At 45.4% G+C, this 18,664-nt stretch overlaps 1 protein-coding gene across 1 annotated transcript; it reads left to right on the top strand.

The window, feature by feature from the left end:
- Positions 1-12,998: 12,998 nt before the first annotated feature.
- LOC109745742 (aspartyl protease family protein 2-like) lies at positions 12,999-14,468 on the top strand. Its single transcript, XM_020304857.4, has one exon. It carries the CDS (start codon positions 13,046-13,048, stop codon positions 14,390-14,392), a length of 1,347 nt encoding a protein of 448 aa, XP_020160446.1. The 5' UTR covers positions 12,999-13,045; the 3' UTR covers positions 14,393-14,468.
- Positions 14,469-18,664: the final 4,196 nt, after the last annotated feature.

The raw sequence follows: 18,664 nt of genomic DNA, 5'->3' as shown, positions 1-18,664 counted from the left end.
AACATGGACGGCTCTGGCTGACTGCTTCATAGGCGGCGTGGTGCTGGGCGCTTGGGCGTGGTGCAGAGGGCATGGGGTGGCGGTGGTTGTTCGCTGCGGCACAACATGCGGGCCGTCATGCTGCCTGCGCGGTAGGAGATGGTGGCATTGAGGTACGGATATCCTCGGTTGCTGCTCGTCGGGCGTGATGTGCCCGCGCTCTGGAAACACGACCGCAGATGTCGGCGGACACATTTAATTCATCTTTTGTGTTTTGAATTTGAAGTTGTCAACTAATCATGAAAATAAAAATACAAGTGAAACGTGTGCGAATATTCGTTTCCTCTAGCCCTGCTGTATTCTGTGATGCACTGTAATTTTCGTGGCCCTTTTGGAACAGTTTCCTGGCGCACGCTTGGTCCGTATTCAATGGGTGTTTATCCGTCTGCTAGACATTGGTACGAACGGAGAGCAGCCCTCTGTCTCATTTCTTTTTGGACTGACAGAGGAACCCGTATGAAACTTCCCGTGTCATGTTTCTCGTTCCTTGCTTCTCTGGCACGCCGGTCGCCGACGGCGATGCTAGAATGGGGGAATCTAATGGACGATGATTTTGTCTGTTTAGGTTGCCTGTCTGCGCGTCCGTGTCTGCTTTTTCGTATGGGTCGGCCGGTGCGTCTAACGGGACCAGACGCATTTTGAACATGTGTGAGTCAGCATTCAGTCGAACACCTGGTGGGCGAGCTCCTGCACTGCCTCGCACCGCCCCGTGCCTGCGAGCTCGCCTCTGTGCCGCATCTCGGCCGCGTCCCGCCCCATGGTTCGTCGCCCGCCGCAACTTGTCGTGCCACCGGTGCCTCGTGCGAGCTCGTCACACCTGCCGCGTCAGCTCACCGCGCCGACTAGCGCGCGCCACCGCTCGCCCCGCCCCCCGCGCGCCCCGCCACCGCTCGCCCCATAGCTCGCCTCCGGCCCGCAAACTCATCGTGCCCGCTAGCACGCGCCGCAACTCGCCCTGTCCCACACGAGCTCGCCCCACGGCTCCCCTCCACGCCCGCTCGTGCCCGCCTCGCGTCGCAGCTCACCCGGCCCCATGCGAGCTTGCCGCACAGCTCGCCTCCACGCTCGCGAGCTCGCCGCGCCCGCTTGCGTACGCTGCGCCCGATCGTTGCACGCCCCAGATCTCCATCCACGTCGATTTTGTCTGTTTAGGTTGCCTGTCTGCGCGTCCGTGTCTGCTTCTCCATATGGGCCGGCCGGTGCGTCAAACGGGACCGGACGTATTTTGAACATGTTTGAGTCGGCATTCGGTCGAACACCTGGTGGGTGAGCTCCTACGCTGCCTTCTCGGGAGCGACTAGACGTCAACCGACTGACCCTAATATTTGAGTCAGTCACTTTTTGCATGTTTATGATTTTTTGGGCCGTGACCATTGGCTGAGTAACCCCGCAGCCGTAAGAGCTGACGCATGCAACAACAATTCTCTTTCATGTTGTCGCGTCAATGCCTAAGCAACTTAATTGCTGTTTACAGACGCATGCATAGACGGAGACAACTCCATATATATACTCCCCATCGACGTATACATGTATGCAAACAAAAAAAGCAAATAAAATTTTGTGTCATTGGTATTACCCTTCAAGAAGAAAGAAAAAGAAATGACAAAATTTGCACACAATTTACACACAATTTGTGTTTTTTTATAACACGCAAAAATAAGCATATAATAGCGGTATCTTCGCAGAAAAGGAAAATTCGTAAGAAGGAATGAATTAGTTGCAACAGTATTACCATTAAAGAATAAAAGGAAATGAAATAAAGCCAAATCAAAATAACAAGCTTTTCCAATAATAAAGAAAAAAATAATAGTGCAATTTTCACAGTCTAGTATAGTATACACACATATTTTATAGTACTTGCATATATACTTACACACGGAAAAAAAAACCAAAAGAGAGGTTGTCTAAGAAATAATGAATTAGCGGCATTAGTATTCCCTTTTAAGAAGAAGAAAATAAAAAATGACAAAATTTACACGCAGTTTATACATAAATTGCACTTTTTATAATATGCAAGAATAAGCATATAATAGTGGAATGATATCGGTATCGCCTCTAATGAAAGAAAATGAAATAAAATAAAAGCAAAAACAAAATCAAAATAATGAAGTTTTCTATGGAAGAATGAAACCCTTTAAGAAGAAAGAAAATGAAAAAAAACTAAAACAAAAAGCGAAATAATAAAGTTTTCTAGGCAATAATGAACCCCTTTAAGAAAAAAGAAAAGGATAAAAAAATTGCACACAAGTTTGCACTGAAATTGCACTTTTACTAACATGCAAACAACGAACATATAATATTGCAATTTCACACTCTACTATAATTTATACACATGTTGTATAGTAGTTGTGTGTATACTTATTTAAACACACAAAAATATAACATGTTCTAAAAAAGAATGAAGTAGTGGCATTGATACCACCCTTTAATAAGAAAGGAATGAAAAAATATATCATGATAAAATTTGCACATAATTTACACATAAATTGCTCTTTTTATAGCTATGCAAGAACTAACATATATGAGTAGAATTTACATAAAAAAATAAGTTTCAAAGAAGGAATGAATTAGTGTCATTGGCATTACCCTTAAATAAAAGAGAGTGTGAAATAAAAACTTAAAACTAAAAATTCGTCAAGTTTAGTACAAAAATTGCGCCTTTTCTAATATGTAACAAGAAACATATAGTAGTGAATTTTCCATACTCTCATATAATGTATACATGTAGTACTCGTGTGCATATATTTACACACACTCAACATCCAAAAATACGCATAAAGAAAAATGAGAACTCTGCAAAAAAACAAAAAACAAAAGCTAAAACCCTCAAAAAATAACCAATAAAAGGAAAGAAAAAAGGAAAACGAAAAACACATAGAAACAAAAAAATAGAATAAAAAATAAAGCAAAAATACCCACAAAAGAAAGAATGAATATGTGGCATTGTTATTACCATTTAAGAACAAGAAGAATGGGAAAAATAATCTAAAACAAACACTGAAATTTTTTGCACGAAATATACATAAAAATTGCGATGTTTAAAAATATGCAAGATGAAGCATATAAAAGTGGAACATTTGCAAAAACAAAATCTAGAACAAATGAACAGTGGCATGGTATTAACCTTAAAGTAATGAAGTAAAGATAAACAATATCAAAATAATGATTTTTTCTGAAAAGAAATGAAATAGTGGCGTTGGTATTTCCTTTAAGAAGAGAGAATTTTTTAAAAAAATCTGGGCACAACTTTGCACCGAAATTGCACTTTATCATAATATGCAAAAATAATCATATAATCATAAAACTTTGGCACATATTATATGGTACTTGTATGTATATAATTACACTCAGCTAAAAACCCACAAAACAAAAAATAACCAATAGGAAAAAGGAAAAAGGAAAAAAAAGAAAACGCAACCCAGAAGAACAAAAAAAGAGCCCAAGAAGCAATTCGACTGACCGAAAATAGGGGTCAACCGATTCCATACAGCCCAAGCCAACAACAGAACTAAACAGAAAAAAAATGAAAACATCACAAATCTCAAAGCGCATCCAACGAACAAAAAATCGACTGACCATAAAATGAAAAGTCAGCTGACTGAAAAGTAGCTAAAGTGCTCCTTCTCACATCACAACGGCTGTTCATGGCGGTGGGGCATGACATCTGCCTCGCCGTGCACTTGAGCCTGGACATCACCATCATCGGCGCAATGCAGCAAATGGACACGCGCTTCGTCTACGATGTCAACGCAGGAAGGATCTACTTCGCCCCTGAGAATGCGTGCCATGCAGATGTCGACGGACACATTTAATTCATCTTTTGTGTTTTGAATTTGAAGTGGTCAACTAATCATCATGAAAATAAAAATATAAGTGAACATTCGTTTGTCAACTAATCTTCTGCTTACTAGTTTCCTTGGCTCAGATGCCCAGCTTGCCCGCTGTGACAGCAACGCAGATGCAGTTTGCAACTTTACCTTTGGACGCCCAGCTTATTCAGTCTGCAGGTGCTGTCCAAGAGGCATCAGTACCCAAAAAGCCTTGGTGTTCCAAATGCCAATCTGCTGGACACAAGGCGGACGACTGCGAGACGCAGCAATATTGCTTCATCTGTAACAAGACCAATCACCCGATGACCATGAGACAGTGCCCTGCCTTAAAGCTACCAAAGCCGGCGGCGATGCTATGTGGTTATGGAACTAAAACCATGGCGTTTTTTCAGATGCCTGATAATGTTTGTAGGGAGGATCTCTCACAGCAGGACTCACGGATAGCTTTGGTTTCGATTTCTGGTGGTTCACTTTCTGCCAATATTGTGGAGGTGGAGGTGGCTAAGATTGCTCAGGTTCAGCATGAGTGGAATTGGGAGGCGGTGCCACATGGGGAGGATGCATTTCTGATGTCGTTTCCTAGTGAGGAGGTTTTGCAGAGGGTGACCGGTTTTGCAGTTTTCCTCAAGTCACACAATGTCACCATCGAGTTCAAGCCTTGGAAGTCAGACGAGATACCACATCGTTTCGAGCTTATTCCTATTTGGGTACATGTGCACGGTGTGCCTCACGCTCTTCGTCATTTCTTGGGTCTTTGGGCGGTCGGCTCGGTTATTGGAGCTACTCTGGATGTCGATCTTCTATGTTTGCGTCGCAGAGGAATTGTTCGTATTCAGGTAGCGGTGCTGAACCTAGATGCTTTCAAGAGAAGCACAATTGATTCTCTTTCTTCTGACGTGGTCGTTCAGAGGAAGGGTTATGAGTTCCGGTACAGCCTGGAAAAAGAGGACTTTCGTGTTGATGCTGATTTTTTGCCTCGAGTATGGGAGCATGGGGATGATTCAGGAGGCGATAAGGGACATGAGAGGGATGACACAGTGGGGGGCAATGATACCAGTAAAAGGCCCAAACCCACTTCTTCATCATCCAACAACACCTCGGCCCCTCCTACCTCGGGCGGAGTGGTACCCATGCAGATAGCCATTGACGTCACACCGCCGAACCCTCATCGAGGCTTACCTGCCACAGCTGCTTCTTCGTCACTCATGGGGTCTTCTTCGTCGGTGCTGGCTACTTCGTCTAACATTGCTTCTCCGACGACGCTGGCGCCCCGGTCCTCGACGCCGCCATCACCGACTCACTGGTCGGCGCCGCCGCACCTCGACGACGGGGTCACATGCGTCCCATACCGGAGGGGATGGCAACCACGGTGGTGAATGTGAGCGCTCCATCGCCTACACCTGTCTCTCCGACTCGACGGGGAGTGATCTTCTCCCCGTCCATTCGTGCTAGCCAGGAGTCTGCCAGGGTGGAACTCCGCGCGTTATCATCTACACCTCCGTCACCAGGGGGGCGTCGGCTTCCGGTCCCGAGGAGGCTGAGGAGCAGCCCCTGCGATCTTCTTCTTCACCACCACAACAGTCTACTCCGCCTCTCGGAGTCGTCGGGACAGGCTCAGCGTCCGATATTACTCCTTCGCTGCTGAGGCGCAGCGGGCGTCATTACGTCGAGACTGACGGTTCAGTAGCCACCGACGAGGACTCTATGGTGAAGGCCATGCGTAGGACGGCTGTGCGCAACCTCGACTTCGAAGGTACACCCTCTCGCAAATCTTTTATGTCTTTTGATAAATCCAAAGTATCTTCAAATATCACTAGACTTGGAGTGTCACTAGGACGTAATGAGAAAGAGATAGACTTTTCGGTTAGGGCCCTTAAACAAGTGGAATTCGACCGGCTTACGGTTGCTCCGAAGTTGTCGAGCTTTGTTGACCCTCTCGTGTCAGATGAGGAGGATGAGGATGCTGATGCCAATCATGAAGGCAAGCTTCTCTCTCATTTGGTTAATGACACGACTGAAGTAGACTTTGACGATACTGTACGCGACACTATGCTTTGTGAGCTTGTCGCGTCGGTGCGTAAGAATAAGTCTAACTCAGGAAAGAAAAGAGGGCGCTCTTCTAAGAAGGCAAAGGTCTCTAAACAAAAAATTGGTTCAGCATGAGAGGCATGTTTTGGAATAGCAGAGGTCTAGGTGACTTGGCTAAACACAAACACATTGCCGATTGTGTAAAGGATCATGCGTTGGACTTCGTGGCTATCACTGAGGCGGGCAAACGTGACTTTCCAACACGTGATCTGGACCACTTCTCATGTGGTTTGGACTACGAATGGCACGTCTTACCGCCGACCGGGAGGTCTGGTGGAATATTGCTAGGTATTAACTCTACGTACTTGCAACTATTGTCCATGTCAAAGGGGGAGTATCATATCAAATTCCACCTTCAAAACAAGTCTGACAATTTCCTTTGGAGCCTGGTAGCTGTATATGGCGCCGCTCAAGAGGAGTTTAAGTCTGCATTTCTAAAAGAACTTGTTAATACCTATCGAGACAATCCCCACCCCATGTTAATCGGGGGGGATTTTAATATCCTTCGATATCAGCAGGAAAAAAACAATGACCGGTTTGATACAAGGTGGCCTTTCCTCTTTAATGCTGTTATCGACAGTCTGGATCTGAGGGAGATCATGATGTCTGGTCGTCAGTATACCTGGGCCAATAACCGATTGGTGCCAACCTTTGAAAAACTTGATCGGGTGCTAGTTACCACCGACTGGGAATATAAATATCCCCTAGCCTCGGTTCGGGCATTAGAAAGAATTGAGGCCTTATCGGATCACGCTCCATTGCTCACCGATTTTGGACAACCAATCCCGCTCTGACCGTCACCAATTTAAATTTGAATTGGGATGGCTCACTAGAGAGGGATTTCATGACCTGGTTAAGAAAGTGTGGGCACGCCCGCGGTAACACACCCATTCAACGATGGAATAATCGAATTCGCGCATTGCGTCGATTCCTTCGTGGATGGGCCAAGCATACTGCTGGCATCTACAAAAAAGAAAAACTGCGACTATCTACCTTAATTGATTCCCTTGATAAAATAGCGGAGGTGAGGCCTCTGTCTGCAGTTGAGATCGAGCAAAAAAGCAATCTAAACGAGCAGATAGCCCGCCTACTACGTGAGGAAGAGATTAAATGGTACCAACGTTGCAAGGCGGATTCGCTTGTGCAAGGTGATGATAATACGAAATACTTTCAAATGCTTGCCAATGGCAGACATAGAAAGAAACGCATATTCGCCCTTGACCAGGAGGAAGGCCGAATTGAGGGGGACGTACCACTTAGAACTTTTATTACTAAGTATTACAAAGAGCTTTTTGGACCTTCGGCTGAATCAAATTTTCAGCTGGATGAATCCATTACTCATGACATTCCTCAAGTTACGGAAGCGGAAAATGAATTCCTAACCTCCCCGTTCTCTGAGGAGGAAATTCGAACCGCGGTGTTTCAAATGGAACACAACAAGGCTCCGGGTCCGGATGGCTTTCCCGCAGAGTTCTATCAATGTTTTTGGGACGTCATTAAGGCAGACTTGGTTCAGTTGTTTAACCAACTGCATGCTGAAGACCTTGACATTTCTCGTTTAAACTTTGGGGAAATTATCCTATTGCCCAAGATGAAGGAGGCTAGTCGTATTCAACAATATCGTCCGATTTGCCTTCTGAATGTAAGTTTTAAAATCTTTACGAAGGTCGCAACTAATCGGTTGAACGGGGTGGCTGACCATGTCATGAAACCCACTCAAACAGCATTTATGCAAGGCCGCAACATATTAGATGGAGTGGTCGTCTTGCACGAAACTGTACATGAGCTTCACCGAAAAAAGTTGAATGGTGTCATTCTTAAAATAGATTTTGAAAAAGCCTACGATAAGGTTAAGTGGCCATTTCTGTTGCAAACTTTGCGCATGAAGGGGTTTTCACAAAAATGGTGTCGTTGGGTAGAGAGCTTTGTCTCTGGAGGCAGTGTGGCTATAAAAGTTAATGATGACGTTGGCAACTATTTTCAGACAAGGAAGGGGCTTCGCCAAGGGGACCCCGCTTCTCCTATTTTGTTTAACATTGTGGCCGACATGCTAGCTACCCTTGTTGAGCGGGCTAAGCTGGATGGTCAAATTAGTGGTGTCATTCCACACTTGGTAGAAGATGGTCTATCTATTCTACAATATGCGGATGACACTATTCTATTCATGGATCATGATCTAGATAAGGCAAGAAATCTCAAGTTGCTCTTATGTGCTTTTGAGGAACTTTCTGGTCTCAAAATTAATTTTCATAAGAGCGAACTTTTTTTGCTTTGGCGATGCTGCAGAATCAGCACCTGAGTATGCTGAGATTTTTGGATGCCAGCTCGGGCAGTTTCCGATTCGATGTCTGGGTATTCCCATACACTATCGGCGCTTAACTATCGCTGAGTGGAAACATGTGGAAGAGAGACTTGAGAAACGCTTAGCCAGTTGGAAGGCCAAGCTCTTGTCTTACGGGGGACGATTGATCTTGATCAATTCAGTTCTAAGCAACATGGTTTTATATATGTTGTCATTCTTCCACCTACCGAAAGGGGTTCTCCAGCGACTAGACTACTTTAGATCCAGATTTTTTTGGCAATGCGGTAACGAATCCAAGAAATGTCGACTGGCTAGGTGGAGCATATTATGCAGACCTAAAAGTCAAGGGGGGCTGGGAATCCAAGACCTTGAGATTAAACATTGCTCTTCTCAGCAAGTGGGTTTACAAACTACTCACTGAGAATGGAGTATGGCAGGAAATCATTCGCAACAAGTATGTGGGATCCAATGCCATTTCTCAAGTTCATTGGAAACCTGGGGATTCGCATTTCTGGAGTGGTGTGATGAAGGCCAAGGAATTCTTTTTCCAATTTGGGACCTTCTCAGTTAGGGACGGTTCTCAGGTTCGATTCTGGGAAGATATCTGGCTAGGGAATAACCCACTAATGGTGCAATATCCGAGCTTGTATAGGATTGTTAGACATAAATTCGTCACAATCAAACAAGTTTTAGGACAAGAAAACCCTGATATTTCTTTCCGTATGGACCTTTTTGGCCCTCGCTTGGCAGCATGGAATGAATTACTCACTCGCCTGGAGGACATTCAACTGTCAGGTGAGCCGGGCATTTTTCGATGGAACTTGCATCAGAATGGCAAATTTTCAGTAAAATCCATGTATGATGCAATGGTTCATTGTGATGTTCTAGTTGATAACAGGAAATTGTGGAAGCTCAAAATCCCTCTAAGAGTGAAGATTTTCCTCTGGTTTCTTAACAGAGGAGTCATCCTAACTAGAGACAATATGGCACGATGAAACTAGCATGGTTCCAAGACATGTGTCTTTTGCCAACACGACGAGTCTATTAAACACTTATTTTTTGAGTGCAAGTTCGCTCGGGCAGTTTGGGCCATAGTTCAAGTAGCTTTGAATCTATACCCACCACGTAGTGCACGGAACATGTTCGGCAACTGGTTGCGGGGTATTGATAAATAATTTTCTGCACATATTCTTGTGGGAGCGGCGGCCTTATGCTGGGCACTGTGGCTTACCAGGAATGATGTGATTTTTAATAACAAATGTGTCTCATCTCCTATGCAGGTTATTCATGTGTGTACACGATGGCTCCGTACTTGGTCTATCCTGCAGAGGCCGGAGGACAGAGACCTTTTTATGATGGCGTCTACATGGCTAGAGCATACGGCCAGGGAGGTTTTCTAACCCCATGGATGGCGGTGTGACCTACGGATAGGATCTGCCACTCCTTAGGCTGGACATGTTTTTTTGATTGGCATTGTATCAAATTATTTTTTGCTTTTAGGGTACTCTGGACTTTTTTGGCTGTGTGCATCTAGCTATGCAGAGGCCGGGCTTCTTTCGATGCGATTGTATCACCTCGATATATCTATTTAATGAAATGTCCTTTATCGAAAAAACTAGTTTCCTGGCTGCTCCGCCTCCGTTGTCAATAGTTGTTTGTCTCGTTCCTTTTTGGACCGACCTAGCAACCTTTATGAAAATTAAAAAAAGAATGAAAAACACGCGGCTGAAATAAACATAATTATATATAAATGGACAAATCGCTTCCCCCCACCCCCCAAACACGATTGTCTCCGGTTTGCGAGAGAAATCGTTTCCGAACAGCGTGGCCCGAACGGTTACGGGAGGTTTGCAGGTCCGTCTTGGAGATGCCCTTAATAAAGCTTCATGAGATTGCCCTAAAATAACTCCGTTACATTCAACCATTCACGGGCCCATCGTAAGACATGGCCGCGTACGAACTGAACATTTTTTGGCTAACAGTACACATAGCAAAAATGGTCGTGACACAGATCCCTACCCAATCTCCAGATTTCGGGAGTAATCGAGCTTGATAGCCAAACAGTGGTCGTGCATTATATTTCTCAAGTTTTGTAATCCATTGATGACTAATTACAAAGAGGTGAATTATATAAGCACGTGTAAACATGATGACAGGTAAGAACGCCACGAGGAGGCGGCTTGTTTTTCTTCTGGCTTCTTCATCCGGGGGATCCAAAGCATAAGGTCTTGTAGGATGTTCTTGAGGGTGGTGATGTCGTGGTCATTCTGCTGCCTGAAGGTCATCGCATTCCTAGAATCCCATATCTTCCACAGAATGATGAGCAACATTGAGTTCCAGATTCTGTGATCAGTGTCCGCGGGTATGTGGCAATCCCAAAGATCGTCGTGGCAGCCATTGGGAGTGATGCTAAGTCTGAGACATACACGCCTCGCTAGGGGGCAGTTGATGAAAATGTGTGTGATGTCTTCGCCGTCGAACCCGCATCTTAGGCATAGGGCGTCAGAAACAATATGCTTACGCAAGAGATTGGCTAAACAGTTTAGCCGACCACGAAATAGGAGCCATGCGAAAATCTTGACCCGATTGGGGGCTCGTGATGTCCAGATAGGCATGGAGTGGAGGTCCACCAAGTCCTCTCTCAGGGTGAGCTCGTATGCCGCTTTAGTGGAGAAAGGTAGGCCGCCAATGAGGAAGCGCTCATCTGGTTCCCGCGATGGCTGAAAGTCTTGCAACAAAGACAACAAAGACAACAACTCGGATGCAACATTAGAGGTTAGGCGAGTCCGCAGGAAAGATTCTAAACCTTGATTCAAAACAGCAGCCACGCGAGCAAGTGGGAGAATGGTGTGTGAGCATAGGTAGGGGAACAGTTCTGCAAGTGGTCTATGATGTAGCCAAGTATCTAGCCAAAAATATGTGTTGGTCCCCGAGTTGGTCAAAACAAAGGACATGGGATGTAGGAAGGGGAGTTGTTGGTTAATGGTTCTGCAGAGAAAGGGCTAGTTGCTTTGTGAGTTAATAAGAGCGTTGGGGTGTTGGAGAGCAAGCCAGTCAAGCCATGGTGTGCGTTGTGGTAGTAAAGCTTTGGCGGCAAACTTCATGAGGAGAGAGCGATTTTGTTGTGCCGGATTCTTCAGTCCTAGACCACCGAATTTCTTAGGTTTTCAAACATCTTTCCAACCAAATAGACAGTCAGCACCCGTGCATGTTTCTTCCGCAGCCCAAAAGAAAGCGCGGCAGGTCGAATCCAGAGTTGTGAGTACACTTTTCAGGATGAGAAAGACGGACATAAAGTAAACCAGGGTGGATTCAATTACTGTAGATAGGACAATTAGTCTATCGCTTTAGAGAGCAGTCAGGCGGCCAACCGGAGAGAAATTATTTGCATTTGTCGATGATAGGTAGAAATGCATTGGCGGGCAGGCGAGTAGGCGCTAGAGGGAGTCCTAGGTTGATCTGCAGGAAAGAGGAGACTGGACATTGTAGGGTGGATGCAATGAAGGAGGCAATGTCAGGCGTGACATGTAGGGTGGTTTTTGTGGTCGTGCATTTTTAATTTATTTTTACAAGTAAACTCAATTAAGCATCGGCACAACCAAAGGTGATCTTTGCACGTATACAGTTTCTATGGATCACTAAACATTTCTCAACTTGTAAAATTGATTTCCTCGAACAATAGGTTTTTGGCCTAATTAATCACAAATAGTTAAATTCTGCAACAAAATATTACTAGTATAATGTAGGGTGGGATACATTTATCGAGCAATATATATTGAGTTTGTCATAGATACACGGAATCCCCTATTTGACGGCGTTACATCAAATTACTGGGCAACAAACCCGGCCTTTGCATAACTAGAATGAAAAAAATATGCATCCATTGGGTAGGCCGGGTACACGTATGGAACGCACACACCCGGTCGCTGCATAATTAGAATGCACACAACGAACCCAACACACACACACGAAAACACACCAGCGACTAGTAAAGTCATAAGAGCAAAAGCTCTGCGTAGGCGTGAAAAAAGAAAAAGAAAAAGAAAACACCCCAAATCGATCCGATCAGCGATCGACAAACTACAATTAAGATCGTATCAGCACCAACCGTTGACACCACATTGATGATGAGGATTTTCCACACCAATGCCTTCAGGCTGAAAGCGACACTCAAGTGCCGCCGTCGCCGGATCCAACCACAAAGGCCAGAATAAAAGTTTTCACCTTGATGAAACAGTCAGAACTAAACCTGTGCATGGATAGCCCAGCCCGGAGGCCCGACCCCAAAAGCCCGGCATCCGGGCCAGGCCTGGGCTCCATTTTTTTTGCCTCTATCTATCACTCTTTCCGATTTGCACCATTAATTCAAGAATGGCATGAATTAATTTGTGTGTATTTCCTCCATAGGTATCTGCAAGGGATATGCATTTTTTGGCCCCTATCTATCACTCTTACTGATTTGCACCATTAATTCAAGAATGGCATGAATTGATTTGTGCGTATTTCCTCCATAGGGGTATCTGCAAGGGATATGCATTTTTTTTTTCTTTTTGCCTCTATCTATCACTCTTTCCGATTTGCAGCATTAATTCAAGAATGGCATGAATTAATGTGTGTATCTCCTCCGTAGATATCTGCAAGGGACATGCAAATCTGAGAAACGGATTCTCCCTTCGTACTAAATGCAGCAAACCCTCCCCTCCAATATATATACACGTCAAATCCGGGTTTGCGGAAAACCGAACTACTAAGCCATCAAGCGCCAACAAGCATCGCTGCAACAGAAATGTCCATGAGGTTCGCCGCGCGCGCTCTCCTCCTTCCTCTGGTGATTGCGGCGCTCCTCCACCCTGCCGATGTCGTCGCTGGCGGTGGCTTCAGCCTGCGGCTGGTACCCAGCCCCGGCTCGAACCGTAGCATCCACGTCGACGACGACGGCTTCGTGCACCTGAATGAGGACGCCGCCACCGCGCTTCGCCCCCCCATGCACACACAAATTGGGGGCAAGTACAGCGTCGTCACCAGCGTTGGGACGGGGGCCGGACGACGCACGTACGTCCTCGCGCTGGATATGACCAGCAGCAAACTGTGGATGCAGTGCAAGCCGGTCCAAAAGCCTTTCGCACAGCAGCCGCCGCCCTTCGAGCCTGCCAAGTCGCCGTCGTTCCGCCATGTACCGGGCAACAGCAGGTTCTGCTTGTCGCCCGCTCATGGGCATCGGCCCACAGTTCAAGACCCATGCAAGTTTCGTAGCATCGGACTTCACGGCATCGATGCGAGAGGCGTCCTGAGCAACGAGACCTTAGCCTTCGCGGCCGCCGGCCAGGAGGCGGAGGTTGCTGGCGTCGTCATTGGCTGCACGCACAGTAGCGAGGGCTTCGACTTCAACAGCCACGGAGTGCTCGCCGGGGTGCTCGGCCTGGGAAGGCAGGCCCCGTCGCTCATCTGGACGCTCGGCCAACACAGGCATGGTGCCGTGCAAGTGCATCGTTTCTCTTACTGCCTCCCTAGCCACGGCTCGCCGGACCATCACAGCTTCCTCCGGTTTGGCGACGACATCCCGCACACCCAACACATGGTGAGCACCAGGATCTTGTACATGAGCTTCACCACCAGCCGAGATTTCAGTGCCTACTTCGTCACCCTCGCGGGCGTCAGCGTCGGCGGGCGGCAGCTGCCGCATATCGGGGAGCTGTTCAAGCGCCACCTCCATGGTGGCAGGTGGACCGGCGGATGCGCGTTCGATGCTGGGACAGCGGCAATGGTGATGGTAGCGCCCGCTTACGAAAAGCTCAAGGACGCCGTGGTCGACCACCTCAAGCCGCTCCGGGTGTCAATTGTGTCGCGCGTCGAGTACCATCTCTGCTTCCGTGCGACGTCGCAGCTCTGGCAGCACCTGCCCACGGTGACGCTGCAGTTCGCCGAGGCTGAAGCGCGGCTCGTGCTGCCGCCACAACGGCTGTTCGTCGCAGTGGGCCACGACATCTGCCTCGCCGTAGTGCAGAGCAACGACATCACCATCATCGGCGCGATGCAGCAAGTGGACAAGCGCTTTGTCTACGACGTTAGAGCTGGTAGGATCTACTTCGCCCCTGAGAATGCATGCCATGCAGACGCCGGCCACCAGATTTAATTCAACTTTTGTTGTTTCAAATTGATGTTATCAACTGTTCAAGAAAATAAAGTAAGTTAAGAAAGATGTTTGATCTTGTTCTTACAGTGCCGTTTCTAACTTCTACTCCCCCGTTCCTAAATATAAGACTTTTGGATGGAGTACAAGATAAACTCAATTAAGTTCTTCGGACACGCTTACGCTGATGCCCCATCAGACTTTTTTTTTATCTCGGTGATTTTGTACTTGTTTGATGGCCATGATGCTTGCTTTATTGATAAAGCATGGCGAAAGCCTATTTTGACACAAAAGGTGGTCTTCGCAAGTATGTTGTTTCTACTGATCATAGCATGGCAAAGTTAGGAAAAAACAGAGGCCAAATTTATCCGGTCTTCTGATTTTTTTTAATTTGAAGTTTGCAACTGTCATGAAAAAAAGTACTATGATTGTGTCACATATTTGAAGTTGCCAATTCCAAAAAAGTTAGAAAAAAACCAGCTTCTGCTTGCTGTGCAATCGCTGCCATCGGGCATTGACTACGTTTTCCGACCCACCGAGCGGACATCCGGGCCGAGTTTGGGCTACACTGAGGAGACATCCTAGTTGGCGGTCGTTTCAACCACTAAAAAAACTTGGCGGTTGTTCTGGCCCTGGCCCACTACATAATTCATCTGTCAGTAGGCAGGTTACTCGCTCTAGTTTATTTCTTTATTTTTCTGCTCTCAACTGTTTTAGAATTTTACTATGTAATAAAAATATCATAAATTAGAAAAAAAAATATGAATTTGTAAAAATTTGTGTATATCAAAAGAAATCCATGAATATGAAATTTTCAAAAATTGTAAAATTTAATGAATTTGAAAAAAGTTCATAGATTTTGAAAACCAAATTTATGGATTTTGATAAAAGTTCATGGATTTGAATATATTCATGCATTTGATAAAAAGTTTGTGGATTCAAAAAAAATCATAGTTTTGAAAAAACTTCATGGGTTTGGGATAAAGGTTCATGAGTTAGACAAACATCACGAATAAAACATTGTAAATTTTAAAAAAGTTCACGCATTTGCGAAGTTTGCGCATTTTAAAAAGTTCATGAATTATTAAACAAAGTTCAATAATTTAAGAAAAAATTTCACAAAATTTTAAAAGGTTTAGAATTTGGGAAACTTCACGAATTTGAAAAAGGAATTGAATTTGTAAAAATGTTCACAAAGTTAGAAAAATGACTTTGAAAAGTTCAAGAATTTAAGAAAAAAGTTCACAAAATTGAAAAAGTTCATGATAAAAAAATCATGAAAAATAAAATTAAAATGAAGAACTAACGAAAAAGAAATAAGGAAAGGAAAAAGAGATTAGAAACTACCAAAAAGGACCAAAACTGGCCTAAAACGGACAGAAACAAAACAGAAAAGGGACCGACCAGTAAAATAACCAAGAAAACCAAACTACAGCTATAGTGTTAAATGGGTCGGCCTGGGTTGGTCATGGGGTATTCACCGCGTACGTATTCTAAATATACTAAACCTAGCTAGGATTCTTTTTTGTGACTATTTTGATTTTTTTTTTTGCAGCCAAAAACTAGCCGGTGCAAGGATACCACGATAATTAGTTGGGGAGTTGGCCCGGTACGTTCCCAACCGCGGAGCCCCCCCCCCCCCCCCCCCCCCAATCGACGATTCCGGTTGTCTCCGGATATGCGCACTCCTGGCGTGACGTCTGAGGTATCAGCTACTCCACCTTCCTGTTCTGATGCGGCAGTGGCGGACAAGGGGCTCAAGAAGAGGGCGCTAACGTACCAGGAAGCCATAGCGATGGCCGTTGCGGCGCACGGCGGCTCAGCTCCGTGGAGGACGGGGAGGAGGAGAAAAACTTGACGGAATGCAGCATCTGTCTGTCGGAGCTTGGGGGGAAGGAGAAGATTCTCCTCCTGTGGTCCTGCCGCGGTGTGGCCACAGTTCCATGTTGTGTGCATCGACGTCTGGGTTCTACGCAAAGCCAGTACTATTTTTGACCTGTAAGTTCAGGATGGTTTAGAAAAACAATTTCCTTGAAGAACACACTCCACATCAGGGGAAAAAGAGGGATCACAATCAAGATACTTCATCATATTCACCCTGAAAATTCATATTCAGTTTTCACCATATGCATTCGGTCCATTCAGAAGAGAAAGAGTGACATGCTTTTCTGCACCAATCAGCGGACACTACATGGCCATTGTATGAACAAACAAAAGAACTCTTGAAAGATTGTACAACTTGGATAATTATCACATAGTTTCATTACTTACCATTTGTAACTAAAAAGTCTCTCTCTCACGATGATCCGTCGAAGAACGACCTGGATGTAGCATGCAGTCAAATCTTGTTGATAAAACTATCTATGTCAAACAGACACTGCATACCTTCTTAGATTCAAAGAAAACATCAAAGGTAGGTATAGAAAATGATGTAGGGATATAATAAACGCCTGCTACCATTTTGTCTGCCTGATATGGCTGATGCGTGCTAAGGCACATTTTCAGTTAGTTTTATTCCCTCATGAAGGGCAGGCGGGGACAAAAGATAGAAGCTATTTTATCTAATTCGGGGTGACATATTTCCAACTTTGTTTAATGATTTCAAGACGTTGCAAAATTTGGAAGTTGGAACACCTTGGCTGATAGAGAAAAAGATGAGCTCAAATTTTGTGCCTCTGTTATCAAACTCGTTCGATGCCAACCAGGGAGAATTGGGACCTAATGATGCTACAACACCTCAGTCATATTCCAGATATCTGGTTTGCGTGGTAGGAGCCACGTACTGTTTGCGTTGTTCAGCTTCTCTAGACTATGCAAGACACAATAGAAGAACCTCCAAGGCTCCAAGCAAAGCTTCGATGGCGATCTTTGAAAAGGGAGCTGTTTAAAGTTGACTGCACATATCCTAACATCGGACAACTTCACCAATGGAACCAACCAGAATGTCCTGACTGTTTTCAAAGGTATACAACTTGTCATGTTCAATTGACCTTGACACCATGTTTCTGGGTTAATTCTGATTATTGCTGCCCGCGAGTTTAATATAGAAACATAAAAATGATAACTACTACACATGGTTTGCACTTCATGAAGAATATGCTGATTAGTAACTGGTGGTGGTACTACCTCCATTTGGGATAGTGCTTTTTGAGGGTTTCCGGTAAATGATAAAGAAACACTAATACATTGGAGTTAAAAAAATGGCCCGGCCCTCTCTACAGATCCTCTAAAAATGGGCTAGCCCGTAAAAAATTTATGGGAGGCCGCCTCTTGTATCCGCAATATATACCGGCGCACCGACGTTTTAGGGTTTGCATCCGCCTTTTTCCTTATCCTCCTCTGCCGCATTTCAACTTCTCCGGCAAGAAATCGCCTTCCCTTCGGCTTAGTTTTGCGGCGAGCATAGCCACCGAAACCGAGGGCCGATGGCATGTGTGGGTGGCGGTCGGGATGGTCGAGGGGGGCTCGGCGTCCGTGGCGACGAGCCGCCTCGCAAGCTGCAGCGGCGTGGGTGCAACCGTTGAGGGAGGAGTACAACCTCGCCTTCGTGTTCTCCAACTCCCTGATGAAGCACCACCTCGGTGTCGGCAAGTCTGGTGATGGTGATGACGAGTAGATGTAGTTTAAGTATGAATTATGTTTATGTGGCGCAGTATGAACTATGTTTAATTTCTGTTTTATTATGCTTGTATGAACTATGTTAGAACTATGTTATGTGACGCAGTATGAACTAAGGATGAACCGCGGTGATGTTTAGTGGCGTGAACTGCTAGTTTGAATATCACGCACCTACTCCGGTGATGTTTGCTGGATCTGTTCTGTCTTGGCATCCTCCATACCGCATAATTCGTTTACGGAATACCGTAAACGAAGTTTGCAGATGAGGGTTTACGTCATCTGCTAGAGATGCTCTAATATACACACACAGCGGACGAAGAGCCCACAGAACCGATGTAAAATCGGCCATGTGGCTAAAAGAAAAGCGGCGATCACATGGCGCATGATTAGAACCAATATGAATACGGAACACAACACACACACAACTCCCAATTACACGTGTCACGTTCATAGGGCAGTAAAAAAACTCATAGAATAAAAACCAAAAAAAGGACTCACACTAGAAAAAAGGATTGATGGTACGATTTGGTTTACCACCAACATCAGCCTTACCAAAAAATGGGCTCGCCCACGGGATTTGGCTGCCGTTTGGACTAGCACCGAAAAATTGGCTCGTCCACCCTACCTGGGATGCCCGCGTGTTATCTTGCCAATTCG

The sequence above is a fragment of the Aegilops tauschii genome, chromosome 5, assembly GCF_002575655.3.
Source record: "Aegilops tauschii subsp. strangulata cultivar AL8/78 chromosome 5, Aet v6.0, whole genome shotgun sequence".
NCBI classification, from domain to species: Eukaryota; Viridiplantae; Streptophyta; class Magnoliopsida; order Poales; family Poaceae; genus Aegilops; species Aegilops tauschii.
The sequence above is the reverse complement of the archived record's forward strand: the minus strand, read 5'-3'. Positions and strand labels throughout refer to the sequence as shown.